Source organism: Prionailurus viverrinus, chromosome C2 (assembly GCF_022837055.1).
Source record: "Prionailurus viverrinus isolate Anna chromosome C2, UM_Priviv_1.0, whole genome shotgun sequence".
Classification (NCBI taxonomy): Eukaryota; Metazoa; Chordata; class Mammalia; order Carnivora; family Felidae; genus Prionailurus; species Prionailurus viverrinus.
Window position 1 is genome coordinate 101,229,008 of NC_062569.1, and position 24,401 is coordinate 101,253,408.

At 43.1% G+C, this 24,401-nt stretch overlaps 1 protein-coding gene across 5 annotated transcripts in view; it reads right to left on the reverse strand.

The window, feature by feature from the left end:
• Nucleotides 1-24,401, reverse strand: part of PHLDB2 (pleckstrin homology like domain family B member 2) — a 229,864-nt gene that overhangs the window by 96,320 nt on the left and 109,143 nt on the right. The window contains exon 1 of one of the 5 annotated variants that reach the window (XM_047876126.1): nt 14,402-14,663. The exons of 2 other annotated variants lie outside the window; for them this stretch is intronic. Coding sequence is in view for 1 of the 3 variants with exons in the window: in XM_047876116.1 (XP_047732072.1) it covers nt 13,039-13,042 (4 nt within the window). In the remaining 2 variants the exon portion in view is untranslated. Of the gene's footprint in view, nt 1-13,038; nt 13,194-14,064; nt 14,291-14,401; nt 14,664-24,401 lie in introns of those variants that run through there. 2 more of the 5 variants (XM_047876118.1, XM_047876116.1) reach the window with 2 other exon arrangements.

Below are 24,401 nucleotides of genomic sequence, written 5' to 3' on the forward strand. Positions count from 1 at the left end.
AGCAATCCTCCAACCATTTAGGATATTTTAGACAAGGCTACAAAAGGAAATCTCTAAGTGAGATGTTAGAATAGACAAGAAAAGAATGAAAGTCAGTGGGGTGACTTTGGTTTAAAGATAATGTATACAAAATAGGAAACAGAGCTAAGTTAGAAGAGGAATTCCCACAATGTGCGGACACAGCAATCTGGAAAGCAAGCCAGGGCACATGTGATTAAATAGAAGTCAAAAATTAAACAGTGAGCCCAAACGCTGCATTTTAAACATTTACTCTGTTAACAGCACAGAGCCGAAGGGCTTAACGCTTAATATCAAAATAGATCCTTAAAAGTTTAATTTTTTTTTTTTTTAATTTTTTTTTTCAACGTTTTTTATTTATTTTGGGACAGAGAGAGACAGAGCATGAACGGGGGAGGGGCAGAGAGAGAGGGAGACACAGAATCGGAAACAGGCTCCAGGCTCTGAGCCATCAGCCCAGAGCCCGACGCGGGGCTCGAACTCACGGACCGCGAGATCGTGACCTGGCTGAAGTCGGACGCTTAACCGACTGCGCCACCCAGGCGCCCCAAAAGTTTAATTTTTTAAAAGAGTATAGTTTTTCTGTTTTCTCCTAATAAAATTAGTCAGGCCAGTATGTATAAAACGAATAAATTCTATTTTGGTATGAATAAAAGTTTATTTTTTGACTCAGCCATATAAGATAATGATGTGATTTTACTTATTTGCTTTTAAAAATTTTTTTTTAATGTTTACTTATTTTTGAGAGAAAGAGACATAGAGTGTGAGTGGGGGAGGGGCAGAAAGAGAGGGAGACACAGAAACTAAAGCAGGCTCCAGGCTCTGAGCTGTCAGCACAGAACCTGACGTGGGGCTCAAACCCACAAACCGCAAGATCACGAGCTGAGCTGAAGTCGGACGCTTAACTGACTGAGCCACCCAGGCGCCCCTGATGTCATTTTAGACTATAAAATATATTACTCTATTTGAGCCTGTTTGCAGCTGCGAATGCTACTTAATCACCCAAATGAAATATTCACAAATTCTTTTCCCTCTTTATCTGGGCAAATAAAACTGTAGAATATGAAACTTCCTAACTTGCAGGGTTGCATACTTGATACCCTTCTCCTCCTCACACACGCTTTTTTAAAAATCAAGAAGTGTAATTACTGAAACAGTTTGGTTGACCAAACAAAATGCAACACCAAAGTACTGCAAAGCAGCACTTGCTGAAGGAAGATCAGCTTTACAGACTCCAGGGAAGAGACAAGCAGGACATTTGCAAATAAGAAGCCACAATTGAGAAACATGCAACATTTCTCCCCCATACATGCTTGTAGGGGAAAGTTAAACATGATTTGGATGTACGCACATTCCAGAGAATATCTGAAAGGATATTCATGTTTGACACGCCAGTTTTTCTGTTCAACCTCACTAGGTCTATTAAGGATATGTGAAAGGCTGTGCATATAAAAATACATCATCAAACACAAATATGGAACTTACTCGTTTTCCCAAAGCTTCGTCCACGTGCCAGAGTTGAGTGAATATGTATACTTGTCTCAGTTTGGTTATCTCTTAATGCCGCCAACCCACTCAACTCAAAAGGTAAAGGATAAGCCGGTGCCCTTCCTGACCCCAGGCATGACAATATGGCTGTGATACGCTTCCCCTTCCCTACTTCCAGAGTATGCTTTTCATTGCAGGTGAGATCACGTTAGTGGAGGCCTAGAGATGGGGAAAGCACAGGGGAATGGAGACCCGTTGAGCCAATATGTGCTTTGAAGGAGGGGGAGCCAGGAGGGGGGAGGCAGGAAGGTGGAGAACACACTGGAAGAGTTTGGGTTTGATGAATTCCCTGGCGATGAGGGGAAGGAGTGGTGGGACATGGGAACACTGCAGACGGATGCATCAGAGACTGCTGCTGAGGTCGGGACGAGGAAGGACTAGGAAGCACCGCGAGAGAGGTGTGCCAAAGCGGTGAGCAAGAGAGAGGGCAGCAGAGGGGAGAGATCTGTGTTAACACGTGTAAGAGGGGAGGCAGGCGAGGAGGACCCGGTTTCCAGCCTGGCTTCTGCGTGTTTATTTTGGGTTTCTTGTACATTTTATGTCAACAAAAAAGAAGTCTCAGGGAAATTATAAAAATCACTGCATTGTTGTTGTAGAAGCAAAAGAGTCCTGAGGGCTTTCACAAGTACATATATTACACGCGGATCCACAGAATGGGCGTGGAGAAGGGAGAAGGCATCTGGTGCCCATCTGAGAGAAAAGACAACACCGAGAAGTCTAAACAGGAAAGAAGTTAATGTGTGTTGAAATGTTTCGGTTTACTTTCCAATCCATACATTTAATCCCCCCTCCCCCCAAGAGCTCTGGTTATTTTATCACCTGAAATGTACTTCAGCTCATCGTCAATTAGAAAATGCCAGAAGACATGAAGAGATCTCTGGATGACACCACGGCAACTCACAGTATGTTTTCCCTAGAGAAGAAAATGACTTGCAAAACTAATCTCAAGGATCATGTTGGTTTAAGTGTCTTGGTAGCTCCTTTTCTCTCTGACACATGGCTGTGGTATCTGTTTTAAAACAGAATTCTCCAGCGCCATTTACACTCAATACAGTGAGCTGATCTCATTCAAACTGTGTCGCCTACAGTGAATTGACAGCATTGTGATTGCCAGAGCTACAGGATCTTGGTGTCAAGAGGTTGGAAACACACCCAGTGATCAAAGGGTTAAAAAAAAAAAAAAAGGCAAATCAAAGCAAAGCGTGTGTTGTGTTTCTTGCACCCTGCTGCATTGGCTTGTGTTAAGGGAGCGGGATTTACAGTCCGGTCCATATAAATGCAGTTATCCAGAAACCCAAAAGATTTTGCAGGAGTCCCACTGTATATGACACGTTACTTGTCATTTGACGTTGCCATGCACAGACACTTCGTAGGGTCACCCAGAACAGTGGGGATTAATCAGAGCAGTCCTGCCCGAGCAGAACAGGTGAACTGTAGAGTGGCTGGGAAAAGGTGAGGATGTAGATTACAGAAGCAAATTCAGAAAAAAGAATACCCCCTAAAATCGGGAGGGTACACGTTAAAATTTCCACTTAATAAAAAAGTTTGAGTCTCTACTGTGTCCTACTCGGGCCCTCCAAGCAGAGGCACTGGCTCTGGGAACATATGTTGTCACAGACAGTGGCTGACACTGGTTTCAAAGCTCTCCCAGAACACTGGTGGTCCACAGGCTGGTCTCTTTCAGTGCTAATGTTTACAATATGGTGATGTTATAAATAAAGCACGTGCTGATGACATGTAATTGAATTCAGACACCAGCTTGGAGCAGTCCCTCAGAAGTAGTGCCATTCTTTACATGAATTCTGGGGAGGAGGGGTATTCCTGTGGCAGCAGATGGGGCCTGAGGGGGAGCTTTTTTTTTTTTTTTCCCTGAAGGGAACTTTTAGAGGACGAAAAGGGAAACCTGGGGAATTCATTTCAGCCCCAAACTGGAAGCTTAAGAATGGAGAACAATGGATACAAAACCTCCCTCTTTTTCCACTAATCCCAACAAGAAAACATGATGAAGGGTGGGGGGGGGGGAGGGGGCTAATTAGAAGCTTCAGGAAGAACCATTTCCTTCTCTAGCAATATTCTCATTTCAGAACTCCCAAAGCAGCCATTCCCCCTACCCTCTGTTAATCCAAACATCATCGTCACTTAAATCTTCAATCCTCTCAGCTCTCCCTTCCGCAAACATACCCTCCTTTTGCACAAATATTTCCTTCCATCACTAAATCCTCCTCGTCCTTGTCCATCTTGTGCAAAGAAGCCTCACCTCTCTGCTCAGCCCCACACCCACTGGCAAACACCTCCTGCTGGCAAATATCCCCAGATCCTGTCTCCTTCGTAGACGCCTCCCATACAGTTTCTGCAAGCATCCCCAAGTCATGGTCTCAACCTATCCTCATCTCCCACTCACTCATCCCACTTCTTAAACTTTGTTCAACACTTCTTCTTCACTCAAGATTTTATATCCTAGCACAAAGAAGAAAAACACTTCTGTAGGGGGGCATAGTACCCTTCTTGTTCTTTTTGCAAATGAATTCCCACTCTTCCCTTGCTCCATGTTTGCCATTTAAAGATCTTCCTAGGGGGCACCGGGGTGGCTCAGTTGGTTTAGCATCCAACTCTTGATTTCAGCTCAGGTCATGATCTTGCAGTTCCTGAGTTCAGTGAGATGGAGCCCGGCATCGGGCTCTGTGCTGCCAGCTCAGAGCCTGCTTGGAATTCTCTGTCTCCCTCTCTGCCCCTCTCCCCTCCTCTCAAAAGAAATAAATAAACTTAATATTTAAAGATCTGCCTCTTTGAACAAAATAATTATTATCCACTAGACACATGTTTGATAGGTTGATAATCTCCAAGGAGGGTATTTTCATCTCTCAGAAAGATCCCAAACAAAAAAAGCAGTTCCACAGGAATACATGTATTTTAATGGCAGAATAAGGAGGCTGTTTTGTCCTTGCAGACTGAACCTATTCACAGGCGGCTGTAAATCTTACTGTGTGCAGACACGCACACACACCCTCACAGACACGCAGAGACAGACGCATGCTGCCCACATGCCCAGGGCAGCCTAAAACGCATGAAGGCTTTTCGTGACTGCCAGAACAGGCTCTCCAGAACCCAAGCAACTTGCGGCATCCTCAGAATTGGCCAGGTGTCAGGGTGGCCCACAGCCGGGCTGGGAAGAAAGGTGAGGACCACTGGAATGGCTGACAGGTCTCAAAGGACACTGATCACACAGTTTCTCTCTAGGTTTGCTTTTGTTTTTGCTTTTGAAGTTTTATTCTATTATATTCTGAAATCACCTAAACAAAGAGGTCAGGGAAACCATTAAAGAAAGAACAAAAGCCTGAAACGGGGCTGCAGGGAGGAAAGAGCACAGCCAGCAGTGGTGAGCCACTGGGGATAATAAGAACATTTAACACAGATGGAAGACGTGAGGACAGAAAGTTAAAAAGAGTTCCAGTTTCTTCCTATCACAATAAAGGAGTCGAACCTCATGCTCCCATTCCCTTCTGTCATCCCTTGCTGTCCTGAAGTCTAAGCTCTGTCCAAAAGAGAACTCCAGATGGTATCCAAAGTTTCCTAAAAGTAATCACCATCAACAGCAATAACCATACTTCAAATGGGGATCTTTATCTCCTATGATCAGAGGCTACCTTTAAATAAGTCTAGAGTGTTTATAGGAATAAAAATCTTAGAGGACTCTTTTTTTAATGTTTATTTATTTTGAGAGAGAGAGAGAGAGAGAGAGAGAAAGCAGGGGAGGGGCAGAGGGAGAATCCCAAGCAGGCTCCACACTGTCAGGGTAGAGTCCAACTCGGGGCTTGAACTCACTAACCATGAGATCATGACCTGAGCCGAAATCGAGAATTGGACACTTAAACAACTGAGCCACCCAAGGCGTCCCTAAAAATCTTTGAGGACTCTTAGTGAAGAGGGTAAAACATCAGTTATGGGCCTTAAAAAAATTTTGTGCTAGTTCCTTGAATAAGACTTGTTTGTATGAACTTTAAAATATTCTTTAGACTCCCCAAGGAATTTGGCAATAGATTTCCTGTGATAGCTCTCTCCAGCCAGTGAGGAAGGCGAGAGGGAGGAGGCAAAGCAGAAACAATCTCAAAACACCTATGGGCCATTCATATTCCCTTCCCACCAACAAAATTCCTGACTTTTACCTAAATCCCAAGATGTGACTTTTCTCAGTTAGACTCACATGTATGTTTACACCATTATTAAGGGAGCTTTAGCAATATTTAAAAAGAGAGACAATAATAATCCAAGAAGCATGTGTATATATATAATATATATACTACATACATTTATAATAAATTAAGTTGAACACGGTGACATGCTAGGAAAGGTCTCAAAGCATGCTGTCTCCAATTATATAAAATAAGAGACACGAAGGAATATACGAAACAGCACCACTGAGATGCTATCACTTACATCTAGAATATGAGAAAGGCTACAGAAAAAAAAAAAACAACAACAAACCAATGTCTTCAACCAGCATATGGCAAGGGGAAAAAAGGAACAAGACAGAGAGGGAACTGTACTAGATTAAAAGAGACTAAGGAGAGTTTCTGAACATTGACAATAACACAGATGATATTATAAGTACTGCTATTTTTTTCAGGTGTGCTGATGATATAGTTACATTAAAAAAAAAAATCCCTAACTTTTCTGGGGCACCTGGGTGGCTCAGTTGGTTAAGCTTCTGACTCTTGATTTCAGCTCAGGTCCTGATCTCAGGATTTGTGAGTTCAAATCCCTCATCAGGCTCTGCTCGGACAGCGAGGAGCCTGCTTGGGATTCTCTCTGCTCCTCCCCGCCCTTGCCCTCTCAAAATAAACTTAAAAAAAAAAAAAATCCTAATCTCTTAGAGTTATATTTTAAGAGTTACATATTTTAGAGTTATATATTTATTTATGAATGAAATAGTACAGTGTTTAAAATTTGGTTTATAACAATCCATATTTTGGGGGAAGAAGTAAGGTTTGCACATGAAACAAAGATTAGCATTACATATGAAAGATACATGAGATTTCACTGTATTATTCTGTTAACTTTTGGGTATGTTTAAAGTTTCTCATAATACAATAGTTAAAAAGTGAGATGTATACATTTTTCAAATCAATATGAATAAAAATACATGAACATATACTGACTTAAAAATTATAGTGGCTCACTTACAAAACGTGATAGGGTCATATCGGTGGCTCCTAGCTTATTTTTTTTTAAGTATGATGTTAACCCTCTATCATAGTGAATTAAGCTCCTAAAACCTGAGTCTTTTAAGTATGTGGGAGAAATTTGAAAGAAAAAATGCACTGTTCAGATTGCAAGTGTCAGGCCATTTGTTATATTCGGAATGCTTGCATGATAATGCTAGGTGCAGTAACTAAATTTTACCACTATGTGTGCCCAAAGAAAAACCATCTCTTCAGACAGTTAAAATGTAAAAGTATTCACAAAAACTGCCAACCTTGCTATATAATGAGGAATGTGAACCTCAAAAAACTTAAATACTCACACTTTATAGATCTATGCTAAGAGAGACTGACATGCTTTGTAGATTCTTAAATTAGGTGACTTCCTCTTTGAAAGTGAGAGCGTTAAAGGAAAGTATAGACCCATATTTTTAGGGTTCTTTATAGAATCCTAAAGCAGTTTCTGGTCAACATGAAGATTCCTGAAATTTTCCCAAATAAATCCAATGTTTCCAGATGTTTCTTACTTCTGATCATTGGGATAATTCATCCCTGGGTTGAGGTGACTCTGACTATAGACCTAGAAGAATCCTCCTATTATATGATCACTACAGTGAAGATAAAGCCAGAGAGGTGTGGGGGGGGGGGTGTCACAAAATAGCTACACTGGAGGTCATGACTGTGTGTACACCCTCCTTCAGGTCCACTTCCTGAAGCAGAGGGGTACTCCAGTATCCAATTTCCAACAAGAACAATATTGACCCTAGGATCACAAGGGAATAAAGATGCTCTCTCTTGGCCCTGAAACCACCCCTAGGGACTTGAATTGGAAGCTGAGAGTCTATGGGACCAAACTCTGATCTTTCCACCACCCTGTCCCCCCATTCCAGTGTCTGATCAAAATATACTCTCTTGGGGCGCCTGGGTGGTGCAGTCGGTTAAGCGTCCGACTTCAGCCAGGTCACGATCTCTCGGTCCAGGAGTTCGAGCCCCGCGTCAGGCTCTGGGCTGATGGCTCAGGGCCTGGAGCCTGTTTCCGATTCTGTGTCTCCCTCTCTCTCTGCCCCTCCCCCGTTCATGCTCTGTCTCTCTCTGTCCCAAAAATAAATAAACGTTGAAAAAAAAATTTTTTTTTTTAAATAATAAAAAAAAAAATACACTCTCTTAAGAGTCATTTTGTAATCTTCCGAAGTAACACTCGCCAAAACCCAAAACACTACATTTCCCATTCTCTTACCCAAAACTTACGAACTGAGAATAGTCGGAGCATGTAGGCTCAGGAGAGATGGAACACAAGGGGACCACATCTTCCATAGTTGTGTTTTTCCCTTCAACTCAAAAATTGAGCCGATGGATTTTAAAAATACCATAAAGTAAACAAAACAGTAATGATACCATGCCTTCATTACTTAATGATTGATTACAGGGAATGGGTATTATAAGACATTTAATTTTCCCCTCTCCTGATGCCTACCTTTGGACCATACATTGCTCAAAAGGATAAGAGAAAGGACTTGAACCAGCAGAGATCTATAATCAACTAACTAAATTAAATTTAATCAATGCAGTTGTTTATAGCTCTGGCCAAAAGACCTAATAAAGGAAATGGTTTCCTTAGGGTGTTATTTTTATTGTAATGGCCAAAATAGTAGAAAGAACACTGGACAGACTGCCAGGAACATGAGTCAGGAGACCCGTCCTAGTCCTGGTTCTGCCAAAATCACCAACAGAAGTTAAAGCGGGAGCAAGTCACTCCTGTCTTCACCTTGTGTTAGCTGAGGTTTCCCACATTTAAAATGGTAAGGGTGAAGTGGGTGTTCTTTCTGCTCCAACTTTCTGGAGCAACAGATAGATACTGGTTAAATAACATAGGAGTGCCAGTTATACAACGCAGGACATGGAAATGACCAAAGGACAGAAACATGTTTTAGTGATAAGGTAGCAGCTACCTAATTGGGAAAAGCTTGCACCGGTGCCGTTGCCCATGACATTCCAAGGGCGTGGTAAATTGTTTCAGCATAACAGAGTGGGACAAAGGCCTGGTCAGAGTTACATTAATGCAATGTAATACGGGTATTTGATTCAGCATGATGTATAAGAAATATGTGTTCTGCATTCCCATGGCTTGCAATTTCCTTAATAAATCTTAAGCTGTTTTCGAAAACCTTCTGCAATGACGTAAGCAGTGTGGCAGCCAGACATCCTTCCCAGTCTCCTCTGAGTATCTCTTGGCTATGAAGCACTATTCACACTGGGTCTGAACTGGCCAAAAGAATGCAGGAGCAGGCTTTCCTCTGCTTTTTTACCTGCCCTTGTTTTAGCAGTACACTGGTCAAGAAACACACCTAGGAAAAATCTTGTAACCTTTAGCTTTTTGCCATTCCATATGTTAATTCCACAAGCATACTACCATCTGGAGAAGTCACACACAATGTGTAAACCAAATATTCTGAGCTGATCAACACTAATTTCTGCTGAACTCCAGATTTAGCAGCAAGTCTCAGAAAGGCTGACCCTGCTTGAGGTAACGATATTAAATATTGGCATGCACAAACTTTTCCTTCCCCTTCATTTGCAAAGTAAGAAAAAAGCAGCAGTTTGTGTAATAAATCAACTTTCACACTCTAAAGAAAAAAAAAATAGCTCTTGTAAAAAACTCTCCAAAACGTTTCCATGTAACTTTGCTTGCTATTCTAGGTCTTACTTATCTGTTTCTTTGTACAGCAAGCTTCTCCAAACACTGACTTTCCCACCAACACCTCAATAAAATGAGTTTTAAACCTGGGTTTCTATTATTGACCACTAGCTGCTATAGATAAAATCTTGCCTTTAAAGCACATAAAGCACAAAGCTTCTTTTCAGCATGTAAGAAACATCCCTAAATATCACGAAAACAACTGAAATTAACCCCTAGAGGATTCAAATCCTGTGTGGCAAAGACAAGTTCTTATCTGTTTATCTTGAAGGGATGAGACACCTTGAGCTACCATTTTTGGTCTTATTCATTTTCAAAAGACAAGAGTCACATTACTCAGATGCCAATAAATATTTCCAGCCAACAGTTATTTAAAAAACAAAACAAAACAAAGCCAACTCATGTCTTCTCTCCCATCATCTGAAACAAAAGTAACAACAATAACTACAAGGAAGGTGATCATGGGAAGGCTGCCCCCTTCTTTATTGTAGTACCTGCAGGGTGCAGACCCCTTAAAAAAGTCACCACTTTCAAATCATTTCTAAATATACTACCACATATTTGGCTTTGAGGTGCACCCATTGGCTAGTCATCAAAATGATAAGAACTTACCTCAGCACAGTTCAGAGTTCTGACCTCTCCCAAGAAAGGCATACTAAAACAGTCTCCTCTAACGCCAGAACCTCCCAGACTTGGATTGATTATAACTACCCTGGCAGCAACACTTAGCACACAGACCTAGAATTCCTAATCACAGGCTTAATGGCTACTCATAGAAATGTAAATGTGCGAGTACATGTTTGTAATTGATCGGGCAATATGGGCAGATTTTTTGATCTTTCAAAACTCATGGAGATAACCTTCTATAAACAGAGCCATTCACAAACACCACGCTTTTTTAAACTCTCCCAGAAAATTAACAATAGCTTTACACTATTGTCATATTCTTCCCCATCACGGAAATGGATGGAATGGTAGAGACTGGGGTATAAGAAAGTAACAGTGGCATAGGAGTTAGATGTGACTTGCAGGCCCCGCACTATCCAGTCAAGTGAGTGCATTGGAGGCAAAGGAGTCAGATAAGAGGATTTCCTTTTATTCTCAGGATTATTTTGTCTTACTCGCCCAAAGGATAGCTAAACTTGAATGGTCTTCAGATTCCTAACCCAAGTTCTTTGCAATCCTACTTATTGTAGACAGCCATTCATCAGCTTATGAATTGCCCCCACAACTGCTCATTTCCTTATATGCCAGGTGGCTTTCCAAACCTCATACTCAGGAGGCCTCTCTCATTTCCCTCCTATCCATTCATGTACTCTACTCTTAAGCCATGAGGCAGGGAGGGATGGAAAATCTCAAATGTTTCTATTTTGTACCTGGATTCAAAAGCAGCATCTGCTAGCCTTGTGGAACCATCTGTTGCCCACTCTGCCATGGGAAGGGTAGTGTAGGCATCAGACGTAGAGTGTCACAGATCACACAATGGAATTATCTCCTTCTTAGGGCTGACACACCCAGGCATATGCTCCACAGTCACCATGGCTAATGTTACTCTTCCCCAAAGGGTTTATTTATTTCCTCATGAAGAATGGTACCTCTAAATGCTCACAAAGGGTCAGGTCCACTAATAAAAAAAAATTACAGTTGCTTGAACATCAATTGCCAAACTCCCTAATTCTGGGTTGTACCCAGGACTAAGTCTGCCACAAACTCATGTGTGATCTTATGAGTCACTAATCTCCAGGCATCTTTGTTTTTACATCTATAAAATAAGAAGGTGGAACTTGGTGATCTCTGAGGCTCCCCTGTAGTCTAATACTCCCAAATTCTGTGATTTTTAAGTGAACAAAGTTGTCGATGAACACAAGTTCTTTCACATCTTTGGTATATTAAGACTCTTAATGCCAATGGCAAAAGAATCTGGTGCTGACAAAAAGGCTTCTATGACATGGTCTCTTGTGTTTAACAAGAACACAGTTGGTTTCTTGAGGATCCAAGTTAGATTAAGATCCCTAATCTTATTAACAGATGCCCACGAGGTAATACTCTGGTATTTTAGTGTATTATTCTGGAGCAGTATTCTAGATTTTGGGGGCTAGAGAATTCTTTGTGCCTGTTCTGTGCACTGTAGGATATTACATAGTAGCTGAGGCCTCTACCCACCATAGATGTCAGCCCAGTTGGCAGGGGGTGGGCTGTTCTCTACCTCCAGATGGACAACCAAAAATGTCTCCATACGTTAGCCAATATCCCTTGGGGAGCAAAAGCTACCCCCACTTCCAATTGAGGACCACTGCTATACTGGATATCAGGGCTTTAAAATAATGCACATCACTTAGAAGTATTTTTGTTGTTGTTGTTAGTTTCAAATGGGTGACATTTACACTATTAATAAGTAAAGTACACCAAGACCTAACAGTCAGGTTTATAAAGCACATGTATTCCACTTGGAAGAAGTACAAAGCACAGCCTTTACAAATCGTTCATAGCACGCTTCCCTGCTAAGGGTTGAAAATTAGCACACAAAGTCATAACCTCAGCTGCTCTTTAAAAGTATCCCAAAGGAATCACGTTTTTCACAGTAACTTCCCGAGTACACTTTAGAATCAGTCCTTGCTTAGAGACTTCACGATAGGGCTTTGACGAGAATAAGGAAAACCAATGGTTGGTTTAAGCACTTTGGCTGTTTCTTCCTTCTCTTGTGCAAAGCCAGTAAATAAAAAGTGTTTCTGCAAAGGATGCTAATAAGTTCTGGCTTTGGTCTATATCCTTTAAGATAGGGCTTAGCAAACTCTTAGCTCAATGCCCCAAGTATCTTTTTCCTCCACCACTTTAAACCGGCATCCAAGAGACACCCCCTCCCTACAGTCCTTCAGTCCTCAGCCCAAAGGAACAGCAGTTGCCAGCTGCATGAAAGAGACTGAAGGCTGCAAACTGAAATGATTACTACTCTTAACCAAACATCTCATTTTCCCATTGGTGAGAAAGGCTGAGATTTGCAAACCTCTGGGTCTCAGGAGGTGAAGGCTACACCAGTCAACTAAGAGCAAAAACTCAACTCTCCTTGGTTTTAAAGGAAATGCCAGTTATACACGTTTTGAGAACTTTACAGAGTTTCTAAAGTACATATAATGTTTACATTTCCACATTAAAAATGTAAGGTGAAAAGAAAAAAAAAAAAAACGCTTTTAAAGAACTAAGTCCAGGATATGAAAAGGGAATCTTGAATAGACACAACTGTTACTTTTCAAAGAACTCAGCTCTTTAATCAAACAAATATTTACATAATTGACGGCAACGGTACCAGGGATATAGCCATTCTGTTAAAATACTGGGCAACTCTAAAGGTTTATTTATCCCAAATCCAACTACTCTGTTGCTATCCTACCGGGAAGCAAGAATTCAAGTGCTCTCAGGGCAAAAGTTTAACCCTCTGAAACTGAACTTCATTTAGATCGCTCCCAGCTGAATTCAGACAAAGTCAGAATCTCAGGGACGTATGTCAAACACCTAAATTAGACCGAACGAGGAAGCTCGAAGTTACACTCCAGTACTTGAAAAGAAGTGTCCGCAACTTACACATTTATAGAATGAAGGGAAATATGGCTGACAAATACTTCTCCTAAAAGGAATCCACATTCGTACGCTGCTTCTTCTAGTTCCACTCCCAGCCGCGCTTGGCAGTGATGAGCTGTGCATTCTAGAACTCGTGAGAGCTACTTCAGAGCTGCCGGAGGAAGACTTCCAGGGATGAGGGCAGGGCCTGCCCAGAGTATTTCCAGCCCCAGGCCAGTCTACTAATTTAAAAGGCTGCGGGCACAGTTCCCTCTTCCACATAAGAAAGGTAGATGGGCAGGCTCTGGAAGCAGGTTGGACTTCCGAAGCTCTTTCAAACAGAACACCTCCACCCTGGAAGGGACAGCCTGTCAGCCTTTTAATTGCCTGGCGGTGGCGGGAGTTAGCCAGCTCCTGGACACTTTAAAGTGATGACTGCTGGAGCTAAGTTATTGAATGCACCAGCAAACATTTCAGCCGCGCCTCCGCCCTGCCCGACGCGGGTGAAACAGGGGTTCAGGACATTCCCCAATGCTTCCTCCAGCCGCTGTCTCCAGGGCTGCGGAGACCGCCAGACCACAAACTTTTGGAGATCGGAATCTGAGGTTCTGCACGGTTCAAACTTGCGAGACCCACTTTTGAAACAGTGGAATCAGAAGCGCAGCCAGTCAGATATTTGGGGGCGGAGGGGAGTCTTTTTCTGAATCCCGCGCCCCACACCATCCTTCAGCAGACCTTCTCTTTCCTCCGCCCATCGCGACAAAGCAGCTCTCCACCGAAGATCCCCATACCTCTCCCCTTGGTCATTCCAGAGTTCTGGGCAAAAGTTGCCTCCGGTGCCCCCCCCCCCCCCCAAATCCCGCCCGTTCCCTGCAATCACTCAGTGAGAGTCTCCCCTACGCCGACACTCTCCTGCAGGGTCCAGCCATCCACCGGGGTCCAGGGCCCCCCAAACTGCGCGGCCAGGGTTCCGCTAACCCCAGCCCGGGCTTTTGTCCCTACAGCCTGCAAGAGAAGCAAAGCAACTCCGCGTCCCCGGCTCCCACTCACCGTCTCATCTTTCCTCGAGCCGCGGCTCTCCACCGGCCCCGCCGCCCTCTCGCCTGGCCCCGGCCCCCGCCCTCCCTCCGGCCCCGGCCCCCCAGGCCGGGCCCCGCCGCAGCTCCAGCCGCCGCCGTCCGGCCACTCCGGGCTAGCGGTGCGCAGTCAGCGCGCCCCTCCTCGGCCCCGGCGGCCACTGCCTCCTCTCCGCCCCCAGCCCTCCGCCGCGCAACCGGCGGCGACCAACTCGGCGCGGGGGAGGCAGCGCCCCCCAGGGGCGCGGCCCGGACACCGGGAGCCGGCGCCGCCCCCTCCTGCCCGCCGGCCGCCGCCCCCCCCTCCTCACCTGGCGCTGCGGCGCGACGGGGTCCCGGCGGCCAGGGCGGGAAGGCGCGCTCGGTGAGCCACGCCACGCCGTGCGCTCCCCCTCGGGCCGCGGTGGTGGGCTCCGCGCGCCGCGCTCCCGGGCCCCGGCCCCTTCGCAGCCACCACGGCGGGCACCCTGGGACTCGAGGCGGTAAGGCGGTGAGCCGCCCAGCTCGCGGGCGGTGTGCAGTCGGGCTTTTCACGGCTGCTGGAGGAGCCTGGCTGCTCGCCCCGGCTCCCGGCGCCAGTTCTCAAAGCCGCCTCTAGTGCCTTTACAGTCCCGCGCTAGAGACGTTTGTGGCAGGCTTTTTCTTTCCTTTCTTTTCTTTTCTTTCTTTCTTTCTTTCTTTTTTTTTTTTTTTTACGAGCTGGAAGAAGGGCGGGAGGGTACACGTCCTCGGGTGATGATTTCCTCGCCCGACGTGAAGTTTCAACTGGGAAACTCCAGGTGACCACACCTCACCTGCTCCCGACAGTTCGCCCGCGGGCAGGTACCTGATGCGTCAGAAGAGCAGCTTTGCGAGCTCCTTGGGAAATGGCCTCAGCTAAGGGCTGATGATTGGAACTAATTCTGATTTCCTTTCGGTAATTTCTTTTGAAAGTTTCTGTTTTCCAACTTTTTTTTTTTTTTTTCTCAGTTGCTGCAACCAATGAGAACAATGCTGGTGGTGAATGGCCTCCATCGAGTGCCTCGGACGAAGGCACCGAAATGGACCCAGGGCAATCCGCGGTCCATCTGGGCACGCTGTAATGTGAGCCTCTGCCAAGTCGGGAGCCCTTCTCTGGGGTTACAAAGATAAAGGCCGCCGGCCCTCGAGGAACCCGCAGAAGCAAGGAAGAGAGCACCATGAAATGCAAGCTATTTAACTTATGCTCTGTATGGTTTGGGGGGAGTTGTTTTAGCTCCTAGTAACAGTTTCTTGGTCTACAGTGTAGTAATGATACTGATGCTGGAAGTCGGTTAATAAGGTTTTGCATAATGTAGGCAAAGTACCTGACACCATGAGTGGCCCTAGTAGTCACCCAACAAATGGCTTATTTAATGCACTTTTCGTTTGTGCAAGAAAAAGCCTGATTTCTAATTTCAGGGAGAGACTCATCTATGAACTGCTTGGTGTTTTATAGAACTACCCCACCCCCACCTGGTCCTGGCTCTTTGCCCCACAGAAACATACAGAGGCCAATCCAAAGGTTAAGTGCTCCTGCAGTCCTCTCTTCTCCTACCTCATTAATTTTCTCCCTTTATTGGATCATCTCCATCTACATAAAATCATGCTACTTCTCCCATCTTAAAAACAAAAAAACTCTTGAATCCCCTTCCCCCACCAGCCACTTGCCCCTCTTCTGCTCTGCTATAGCAAAATGCCTGTAAAGAATTTTAACAAGGGGCACCTGGGCGGTTCAATGGCTCACACATCTGACCTCCACTCAGGTCTCATGGTTCATGAGTTCAAGCCCCACATCAGGCTTTGTACTGATAGCCTGCTAGGGATTCTTTCTTCCTCTCTCTGCCCCTACCCAGCTTGCACTCTCTCAAAATAAACAAATAAACTTCAAAAACAAAACAAAGAATTGTTAACAAAAGCTGCCTCCATGTGCTGTCCTCCATTTACTCCAGTCAGGCTTTTGCTTTGACCACGTCCCTCAAATTCTTCTTACCGAGATCAAACTCTCAAATCAAAAGGTGTTTCAGTCTTTACCTCACTTGGACAGTCAGCAGCAATTAACAGTTGATCACTTTCTCCTCCTGGAAACGGTTTTGACTTCCACACCACCATGTTTTCATGGCTTTATTCCTAACCTTTGCCCGTCCCTTCTTTTCTCCCAGCCGCTGAGCTGTGGAGTGCCCAGGGTTCAGACTTTGGATCTCTTGTCTATCCACACTCTCTCCCATGGTGATCTCATCCTGTTTCATGGCACTAAATACCACCTATGTGGTAACGACTCCCAAATCTCACCTCCAGCCGGGCGTTCTCCCCTGAACTGCAGGCTTCAGGCAGTTGCTCACTTGGATGCCTATAGGGCTTCTCCCACTGAACATTTCCAACGCTGACATCTTGAGAGTCCTCCCTCTGTCCCCCACCCAACCTGTCCAAACTCAAGTCTCACTCCTATCAGGCCTAAAACCTTGGTCTCATCTTTGATTTTCTATTTCTCTTGCATTTCCAATCCAATCCATCAGGAAATCCTTTTAGCTCTACTTCAAAAGAAGTCCGAGAATTCAACTGCTTAGCACCACCACTGTTCTTACCACCCAGGTCTAACCTACCATCATGTCTTCACTTTGATTGCCCTAACCCTGTTTCAATTTTTGCCCCCCTCTGGGCTCTTCTCAACACAGCAGCCAGAGCAATCCCTTTCAACAGGAAGCTCATATCCCTCTTCTGCTCAAAACCCTGCGATGAACCCCATCTCAATCAGAACAAAAGCAAAAGTCCATACAATAGCCCGGAAGGACAATACATGATCTGCCTTTCTCTAGCCTCAGCTCCTACTTCTCTCACTTCACTTACTTAGCTCCTGCCACAGTGGCCTCCTCGGTATTCCTGGACTAGATCCCTGGACAGGTATGCTTCCATCTCAGGGCTTTTATGCTAGCTGGCCTCTCTGTCTGGACTTGTCCTCTCCCCAGCTGTTTTGCTTCCTCACTTCCTTCAAGACCCTGATCAATTGTCACCATGTTCCTCAGGCCTACCCTCAGTATTTAAAATTAAAAATGCATTCTTCATACAGTAAGCTTTCTTTAGTGTTTTATTGACAGAATTTTTTTACCTTCTATAATATTATAAAATATCCTTTAAAAGTTGTATTTCTTTTTTTTTTTTTTAATTTTTTTTTTCAACATTTATTTATTTTTGGGACAGAGAGAGACAGAGCATGAATGGGGGAGGGGCAGAGAGAGAGGGAGACACAGAATCGGAAACAGGCTCCAGGCTCTGAGCCATCAGCCCAGAGCCTGACGCGGGGCTCGAACTCACGGGCCGCGAGATCGTGACCTGGCTGAAGTCGGACGCTTAACTGACTGCGCCACCCAGGCGCCCCTAAAAGTTGTATTTCTTGTCTAACTCTCCTCACTAGAATAGGAGTTCTGGGCAGGCAGGGATTTTTGTCTGTTCTCTCCAGTGATAGATCCCCGATGCCCCTAGAATGATGGCTGGCATTTAGTATGCATGGTAGCTTTGGGCCAGAGCACATATTTCCTTGCCCAGAATGATGCCAGTTGACCAGATAGACATTTTCGAGATGGTTGTGCTCCCCCAAAGGGTCTGAGGAGTATGTTTACCAACACATACATGAGAGGGGCTCAAAGAGTATTTATTCACTGTGACTTTTTTTTCTAATATTTTATTTTATTATTTTAAAATTTTTATTCTATTTTTATTTATTTATTTATTTGTTTGTTTGTTTGTTTATTTATTTATTTTTTCAACGTTTATTTATTTTTGGGACAGAGAGAGACAGAGCATGAATGGGGGAGGGGCAGAGAGAGAGGGAGACACAGAATCGGAAACAGGCTCCAGGCTCCCAGCCATCAACCCAGAGCCTGACTCGGGGCTCGAACTCCCGGGCCGTGAGATCGTGACCTGGCTGAAGTCGGACGCTCAACCGACTGCGCCACCCAGGCGCCCCACTATTTTTATTTTTTTATATTAAATATAATTTACTGTCAAATTGGTTTCCGTACAACACCCAGGGCTCATCCCAACAGGTGACTTTTTAAAGTGACTAAAGCCAGTGGTACGTCTCACTCCTGCTTGCGTTCGTGTGGTTTTCAATAGCTTTCATTATTCCACGGGCACCTGAGATGAAGCAGTCCCCCGAAAGGTGCAAAGCTTAAACTAAATGTGAAATGCAGACCCCAAGCATCTTAAAATGTGGAGAAGACACTCAATGTAATACCAGCTATTATGTGATAATTCTTATTATCAGAATGTCTGTGTTGGTGGACATACTCTACCATAATTAATGACCACAATTAAGTTGACAGCATTCATATCTGAGAGAAGGTAGCTAACATTCATTCAGAGCAACGGTTACTGTCTATACCAAGCACTCTTCCAAATATATTAGAGTATTAATGAGTTGAATCCTATAACAACCCTCCAAGGTAAGTGCTATTACTCCCATTTTAAAACCGAAAAAAAAAAAAAAATGAGGCACAGAAGAGTTAATGGTCACTCAGTTAATAAGCTGGTAGAATCAGAATTTTAACACGGGCCAGATGGTTCTAGACTATGCTCTTAAATACTCTGCTCTACCTCTTTAAGTAAGAATGATGTATCAGGGGAAATTTCTTTATAAAGATTAATTTGTAAATCACAAAGCAAAAAACTTGATCCTCATTGGCCCCCTCTCACTGCCTTGTTTTATTTGTTGCCATCTCTCTTTTACTGTAGCCAACCTCCTTCAAGGCTAGAGGGATCATTTGATTCATATTTGTGGCAATGATACTCTAAGACACATACATGGGAGGGGCTCAAAGAGTATTTATTCACTGTGGCTTTTTTTTTCTAATATTTTATTTTATTATTTTAAAATTTTTATCCTATTTTTATTTTTTTATATTAAATATAGTTTACTGTCAAATTGGTTTCTGTACAACACCCAGGGCTCATCCCAACAGGTGACTGTTTAAAGTGACTAAAGCCAGTGGTACGTCTCACTCCTGCTTGCGTTCATGTGGTTTTCAATAGCTTTCATTATTCCACGGGTGCCTGAGATGAAACGGTCCCCCGAAAGGTGCAAAGCTTAAACTAAATGTGAAATGCAGACCCCAAGCATCTTAAAATGTGGAGAAGACACTCAAAATGTAACACCAGCTATTATGTAATAATTCTTATTATCAGAATTTCTTTTAATTATGATATTTTTAAAAATATAAAAAAAAATGAGCTCTTTCCTTCTACTTTTTCCATTTCCTGGGTTCTTTACAATGAAGTCCCCTAAGTAATCCCAGACCAGAGCCACACCTCACTCTATCTGCCCTTCTCTATTGTCCAGTAGGATTTGGTGTTGTAAACAATCGAACTTCCTTCCCTGTCCCCCTCTCTAGGATCTGGAGTGGTTGCAATACCTGATTTTACTTTGCTGTTTCCTCCCCTGAAGTAGGAAGCGGAGAAATGTTGCACAAAGTGATATTGTAAATTACTTATGAGTTATTGCATTTGGAATTAATTTTGCTATTGTGCCCTCTCATCAGCAAACACCAGTTGGACCTGATTAACTCATGTCCTGAACCTGAACATCTCTTCCTCTCTCTGCAGTGATAGCCTAACACATCTTTGTAGCTAGTAACTTGGGCCATTCTCAACCCCAGTCCAACTTGTGGAACAGCTACTTGTACTGATGTTCTCTTTGATATTAATCCTATATAAAGAATCAAGTTGTTTTTTTTTAATTTTTTTACGTTTATTCCTACTTTTGAGAGAGTGAGAGAGACAGAGCATGAGTGGGGGAGAGGCAGAGAGAGAAGAAGATAGAATCCAAAGCAGGCTCCAGGCTCTGAACTGTCAACACAGAGCACTTACACGGGACTCCAACCCCCAAGCTGCAAGATCATGACCTGAGCCGAAGTCAGAAGCTTAAACGGCTGAGCCACCTAGGTGCCCCAAGCCTGTATAAAGAATCGAGAATTTTTTATTTGCAGAGTGCAATGGAAAGATCACTGGTCGTGGAGTCAGACAGCCCTCGGTTTAAACCCTGACTCAGCCCCATTTGAATGTGTTACTTACTTTCATTGAGAAACAAGCTTCTTTTCTGAAAAATGAGACTGATAATACCTGACTCGTATTTTAATGAATGAATGTGATAAGGCACCATGCTTTCCACAGGAGATAGGTAGCACCCAGGGAACACACGAAAGTGTAGGTTTTTTTTTCCTTTTTTAAAAAATAAAAATGGTATATATTTAAGGCAACATGATGATTTCATGGACTTACAAATAGTAAAAGGTTTACTAAGTCTAACATATCTTCTCACATAGTTACCTTATTTGTGTGGGTGGTAAGGACACCTGAAATCTACCCTCTTATCAATTTTCCAGTATTCAATACAATATTATTAACTATAGTCATCATGTACATTAGATCTCTAGACTTATTTATACTTTTAACTTCAACTCTATACTCTTTGACCAGCATCTCCCCACTTTCCCCACCCATTTTCCCCATCTCTCTGCCCCCAGTTATCACCTTTCTGCTCTCTGCTTCTATGTAATCGACCCTTAGATTCCACATATAAGTGAGATCATGCAGTTCTTTTCTTTCCATGTCTGACATACTTAAAGTCCTCACTGAAAGAGTCGTTTCCAACCACACTTGTCTTCTCTTGTGGAACTGTTGTCAATGACATCAACCATTTTGTTTGGATTATCCTATGTTGAGTTCCACGTCATAAACTCATTTTAGAATTTAGTACTAAAATAAAGTTTCTCTTTCTTAAAAAATCGATGTTCCTTCATTTCTTACAAAAGGTATTTTGTCTACTTTCACAGTGGATTTGCCATTGTTGTTAAGGAGAACTGTGTAAACCCATGTTTCCCTTTGTATCCTGGTTGCCAGGAAGCTCAAAGTCATTAAATGATTGTACTATGGAAATAAAGATTTTGCTTCCTACCATTTTTTTTAAACATCTTTAATGTGTTTTTTATTTCAACAACCTTATTGGATATTTGGATTTTACTCTGTGTTCTCAAATGTATATTTAAACATATGAAGTATACAAAATACCTTAGCTCTTCAAATTAACACCATAATATTAACCAAAGTTAAAGTGGACATTTTCCCCCCTGTACAGCTTTATGTTTGAACTATTAAGATTGTTTCTCTAATTATGAGAATATCTAAATACATTTGAAACATCTGATTAATTTCTGCATCAAATGTTATCTTTCTCCCCTGCCCCCAACCTTTTCTGTGAGTTTGTATTGGAATCAGGTAGGAAAAGGACGCTTTGTGTGTGCGTGTGTGTGTGTGTGTGCGCGCGCGCAAACTTTAATCAACCTATCCCAGCAGTGTTTATCAGGCCCATTTTTCTTTTCTAATCACTTGAAGAGCCTGAATTGATTTACTTTTCCAGTATAGCAGACTTAAAACAAGGAGTTTTCTTTGTAGCTTATCTGCTCATCACAGAAAAAAGCAATACTCTGTGAGCACCACTCCTCAATACCACAGGAAACTCAGCTTCTCTGTCTCTCCTCTTCATTTTTTCTTTCATCTGACTTTCATCTCTCTCCAGTTATCCCATTCCTTGATTTCAAACTCCCTGATGCTATGCTATGCTATAATACAATTCTATGGAGCCACGTTAGTCAGGGATAAGTGTTTGAATTGATGTGTCAGATATATACAGACCTCACTGTTCTAGAGACTTCTGACAACTCAAAGCAGGAGCCAGGATTCAGAACATGAGGAATGCTAAACACAAAGGCAAATTTATTAAGCATCTACTCTGTTCCACACAATGTGCCCAGAGGAGTGGAAGATGGAGACAAAACAAGACATCTGTTATGTGTCTCTATATAAGGAATTTACTGCCTAGCATATAACTGTAACGTGGTAATGTACTATAAAACATACTGTAAAAAAGTAAAGCAAATAAGTTCAGAGAAGGGGATATCTCTGCCCAATGAATCTATCAAGAAAGCTACTTGTATGTAAACTTCCTAGGGAAAAAAGGGACCTTTTAGACAGAAGAGAGAGCATTAAGAAAGCAAGGAGACAGTAAAGCCAAGGCTGATTAGGGAAGTGGTGAGTAACACTGGCTGCCTGAGCCCATGGGACATGGATGGAGGCATGAGAGATAAGACGGGGGGGGTTGGGGCCAGATTTGGGGAGGGGAAGAATAGGTCTTTGAATTTTAGATTTCATGTCGAATGCCGTTTTAATTAGGTCATTTCCTTGCTCTAAACTTGCACTGGCTCCTTCTCACCGGACAAATACAGGAAGAGCCGGTGGCTGTGTAGGAAGTAGAAACTGATTATATGGGGCTAGGATGAAAGAGAGAGATGAGCTCCAGCCACAGGGTTTAAAGACTCCAATAAAGCAATAGGATTCTGTTTCCTAATATGTTAAACAAAGCTGTCAATCCAAGTCAAGGCTGCTCAGTTGACTAATCATTAAGGGCCCACTTAAAACACTGACTCCTTCTGCCCACTCCTAACTGCCTTTCTTTGTTTCATGTTATGATGATCCCATAGTTACAGATCTTAAGATTCTCATACAAAATAAGCACGAAACAGGTACCTGTTAGCTTTTGGGCCGAGTGTTGGACTGGAAATTCCAATGAACTGGTTGTGTCACCAGGGGCTTGGGGCCACTTACTTTTTATAATGTTTCACATTATGGGGATAATTGCATTGTTTCTCTTGGGGGAGTTGTTAAGACAGCTAATAAAAACATTTATGTATAGAACCCAGCTCTGATTAGAGATTTAGTGTCAGTATTCAGTAAGTTATAAATGGTTGTTTGAAGCTCTTATTTCTGAGATACAGACGGTGATGGTTATAGCTAGCACAGTTCTTTTAGACTCATTTGAGTTTCTGGCTATTGTCAAGAACCAAGTTTTTATGAGTTACAATTATGCCAAAAGAAGATGATCGAAATTTATTTACTGTTTCTCAAACAGGAACAAAAAGAAACTCTATTTAAAAGGTCCTTCTCTTATTGTTCATTTCAAGAGGCTGATTCTTGACGTACTGGTATTGTATTTATAAGACTGACATAGGAAACTCCAGTATGTAAACATGGGTGGATGAATGTACTATACCTTTAATATTAATATTAAAGTTAGCTCTGTAAAAGGCTTATCAACCCAACAAAGTACAAGAGAAAAGTTACATACATTGAGATGAATTTGCTAGTCAAGAAGGCAAATATGGATACATTTAAAGGGGGGCATTTTTCTCCTCCTATCCCCTGCTCTCCTCTTCAACAAAAGCCCAGATAAAGTCTGAGGATCTCCAACAGCAGGAGTGCTGGTGGGGAGAAATCACCTAAGCGCTCTCGATTCCTCTCGTCTGTTAACATCAATAGGCAATGTAATTAAGACAAGCCCTAATGTGGTTTATTGTTTTCCTATTGCACACGCTAGTTTTGTCTCTCATCCCATCTGGCTCCTGAAGTTCATCAAAGTGACTATCCAGGTGGAAAATTCCTTACACAGTCAATTTTGAAGGAGCCATATGGATGGAGAGCAACATTACCGCTAATAAATAACTCACTGATAATTAGTTCTCAAAAGGAAGTTTCATCTCTCATGGGCTATTAGCATTTCATGTTAAATTCTCTAGGACTTCGTAAATAGTTGAATGCTTTGCTCTTGCTGGAAATATCAACTCCTTGTTTTCCATTCTAACTGTCACAATCCTTAGAACAAGGAAGAGGAGGGTTGAGGGGTGCACAAGAAGGAAGGTGGTCATCACATACTGTACAGGGAGTCCCTTGGGCACAGCAGACCCAGCATGCCCAAATCATCCTGTCCTTATCCCGTGTGCATCCCTCAACCCTCCTTCTTTGTTAGAGTCTATAATTAAATAAAAGTCACCCCCTTAATTCAGTTATCCAATCCTGCCAGTCTGGAAAACTTTTTCAGTCTCCCGTGTTCACCAACCCCTATTACCAATCCATTGCCAAACCATACCATTTTTACCTCTTAAATATCTTAAATAGTACTCTTTTCTCCATCCCGTTTGCCTTCATTGATCACCTGGTATTCTTAACTTCACTCCCAGAGAAGGCCAGGAGCAAGCCCAGGGCCCAGGGGAGATAGAGTTTCATTGGACTTGGAGCTAGAGGGACAATGGGTGTGTGGCTGGCAAGCCTCGCCCAAGGCAATGGAAGATGGAAGAGTCTAAAGGGACAGCTAAGATCCACATTCTGGGGAGAGAGTCAGGAAGTATCAAATCTAAGACCCTGTGTGTTTGAGTGGGAGAAGGGATGGGGTTAAATGGCAGTTGCTGAGTGATTACTCTGCGTTTGAAG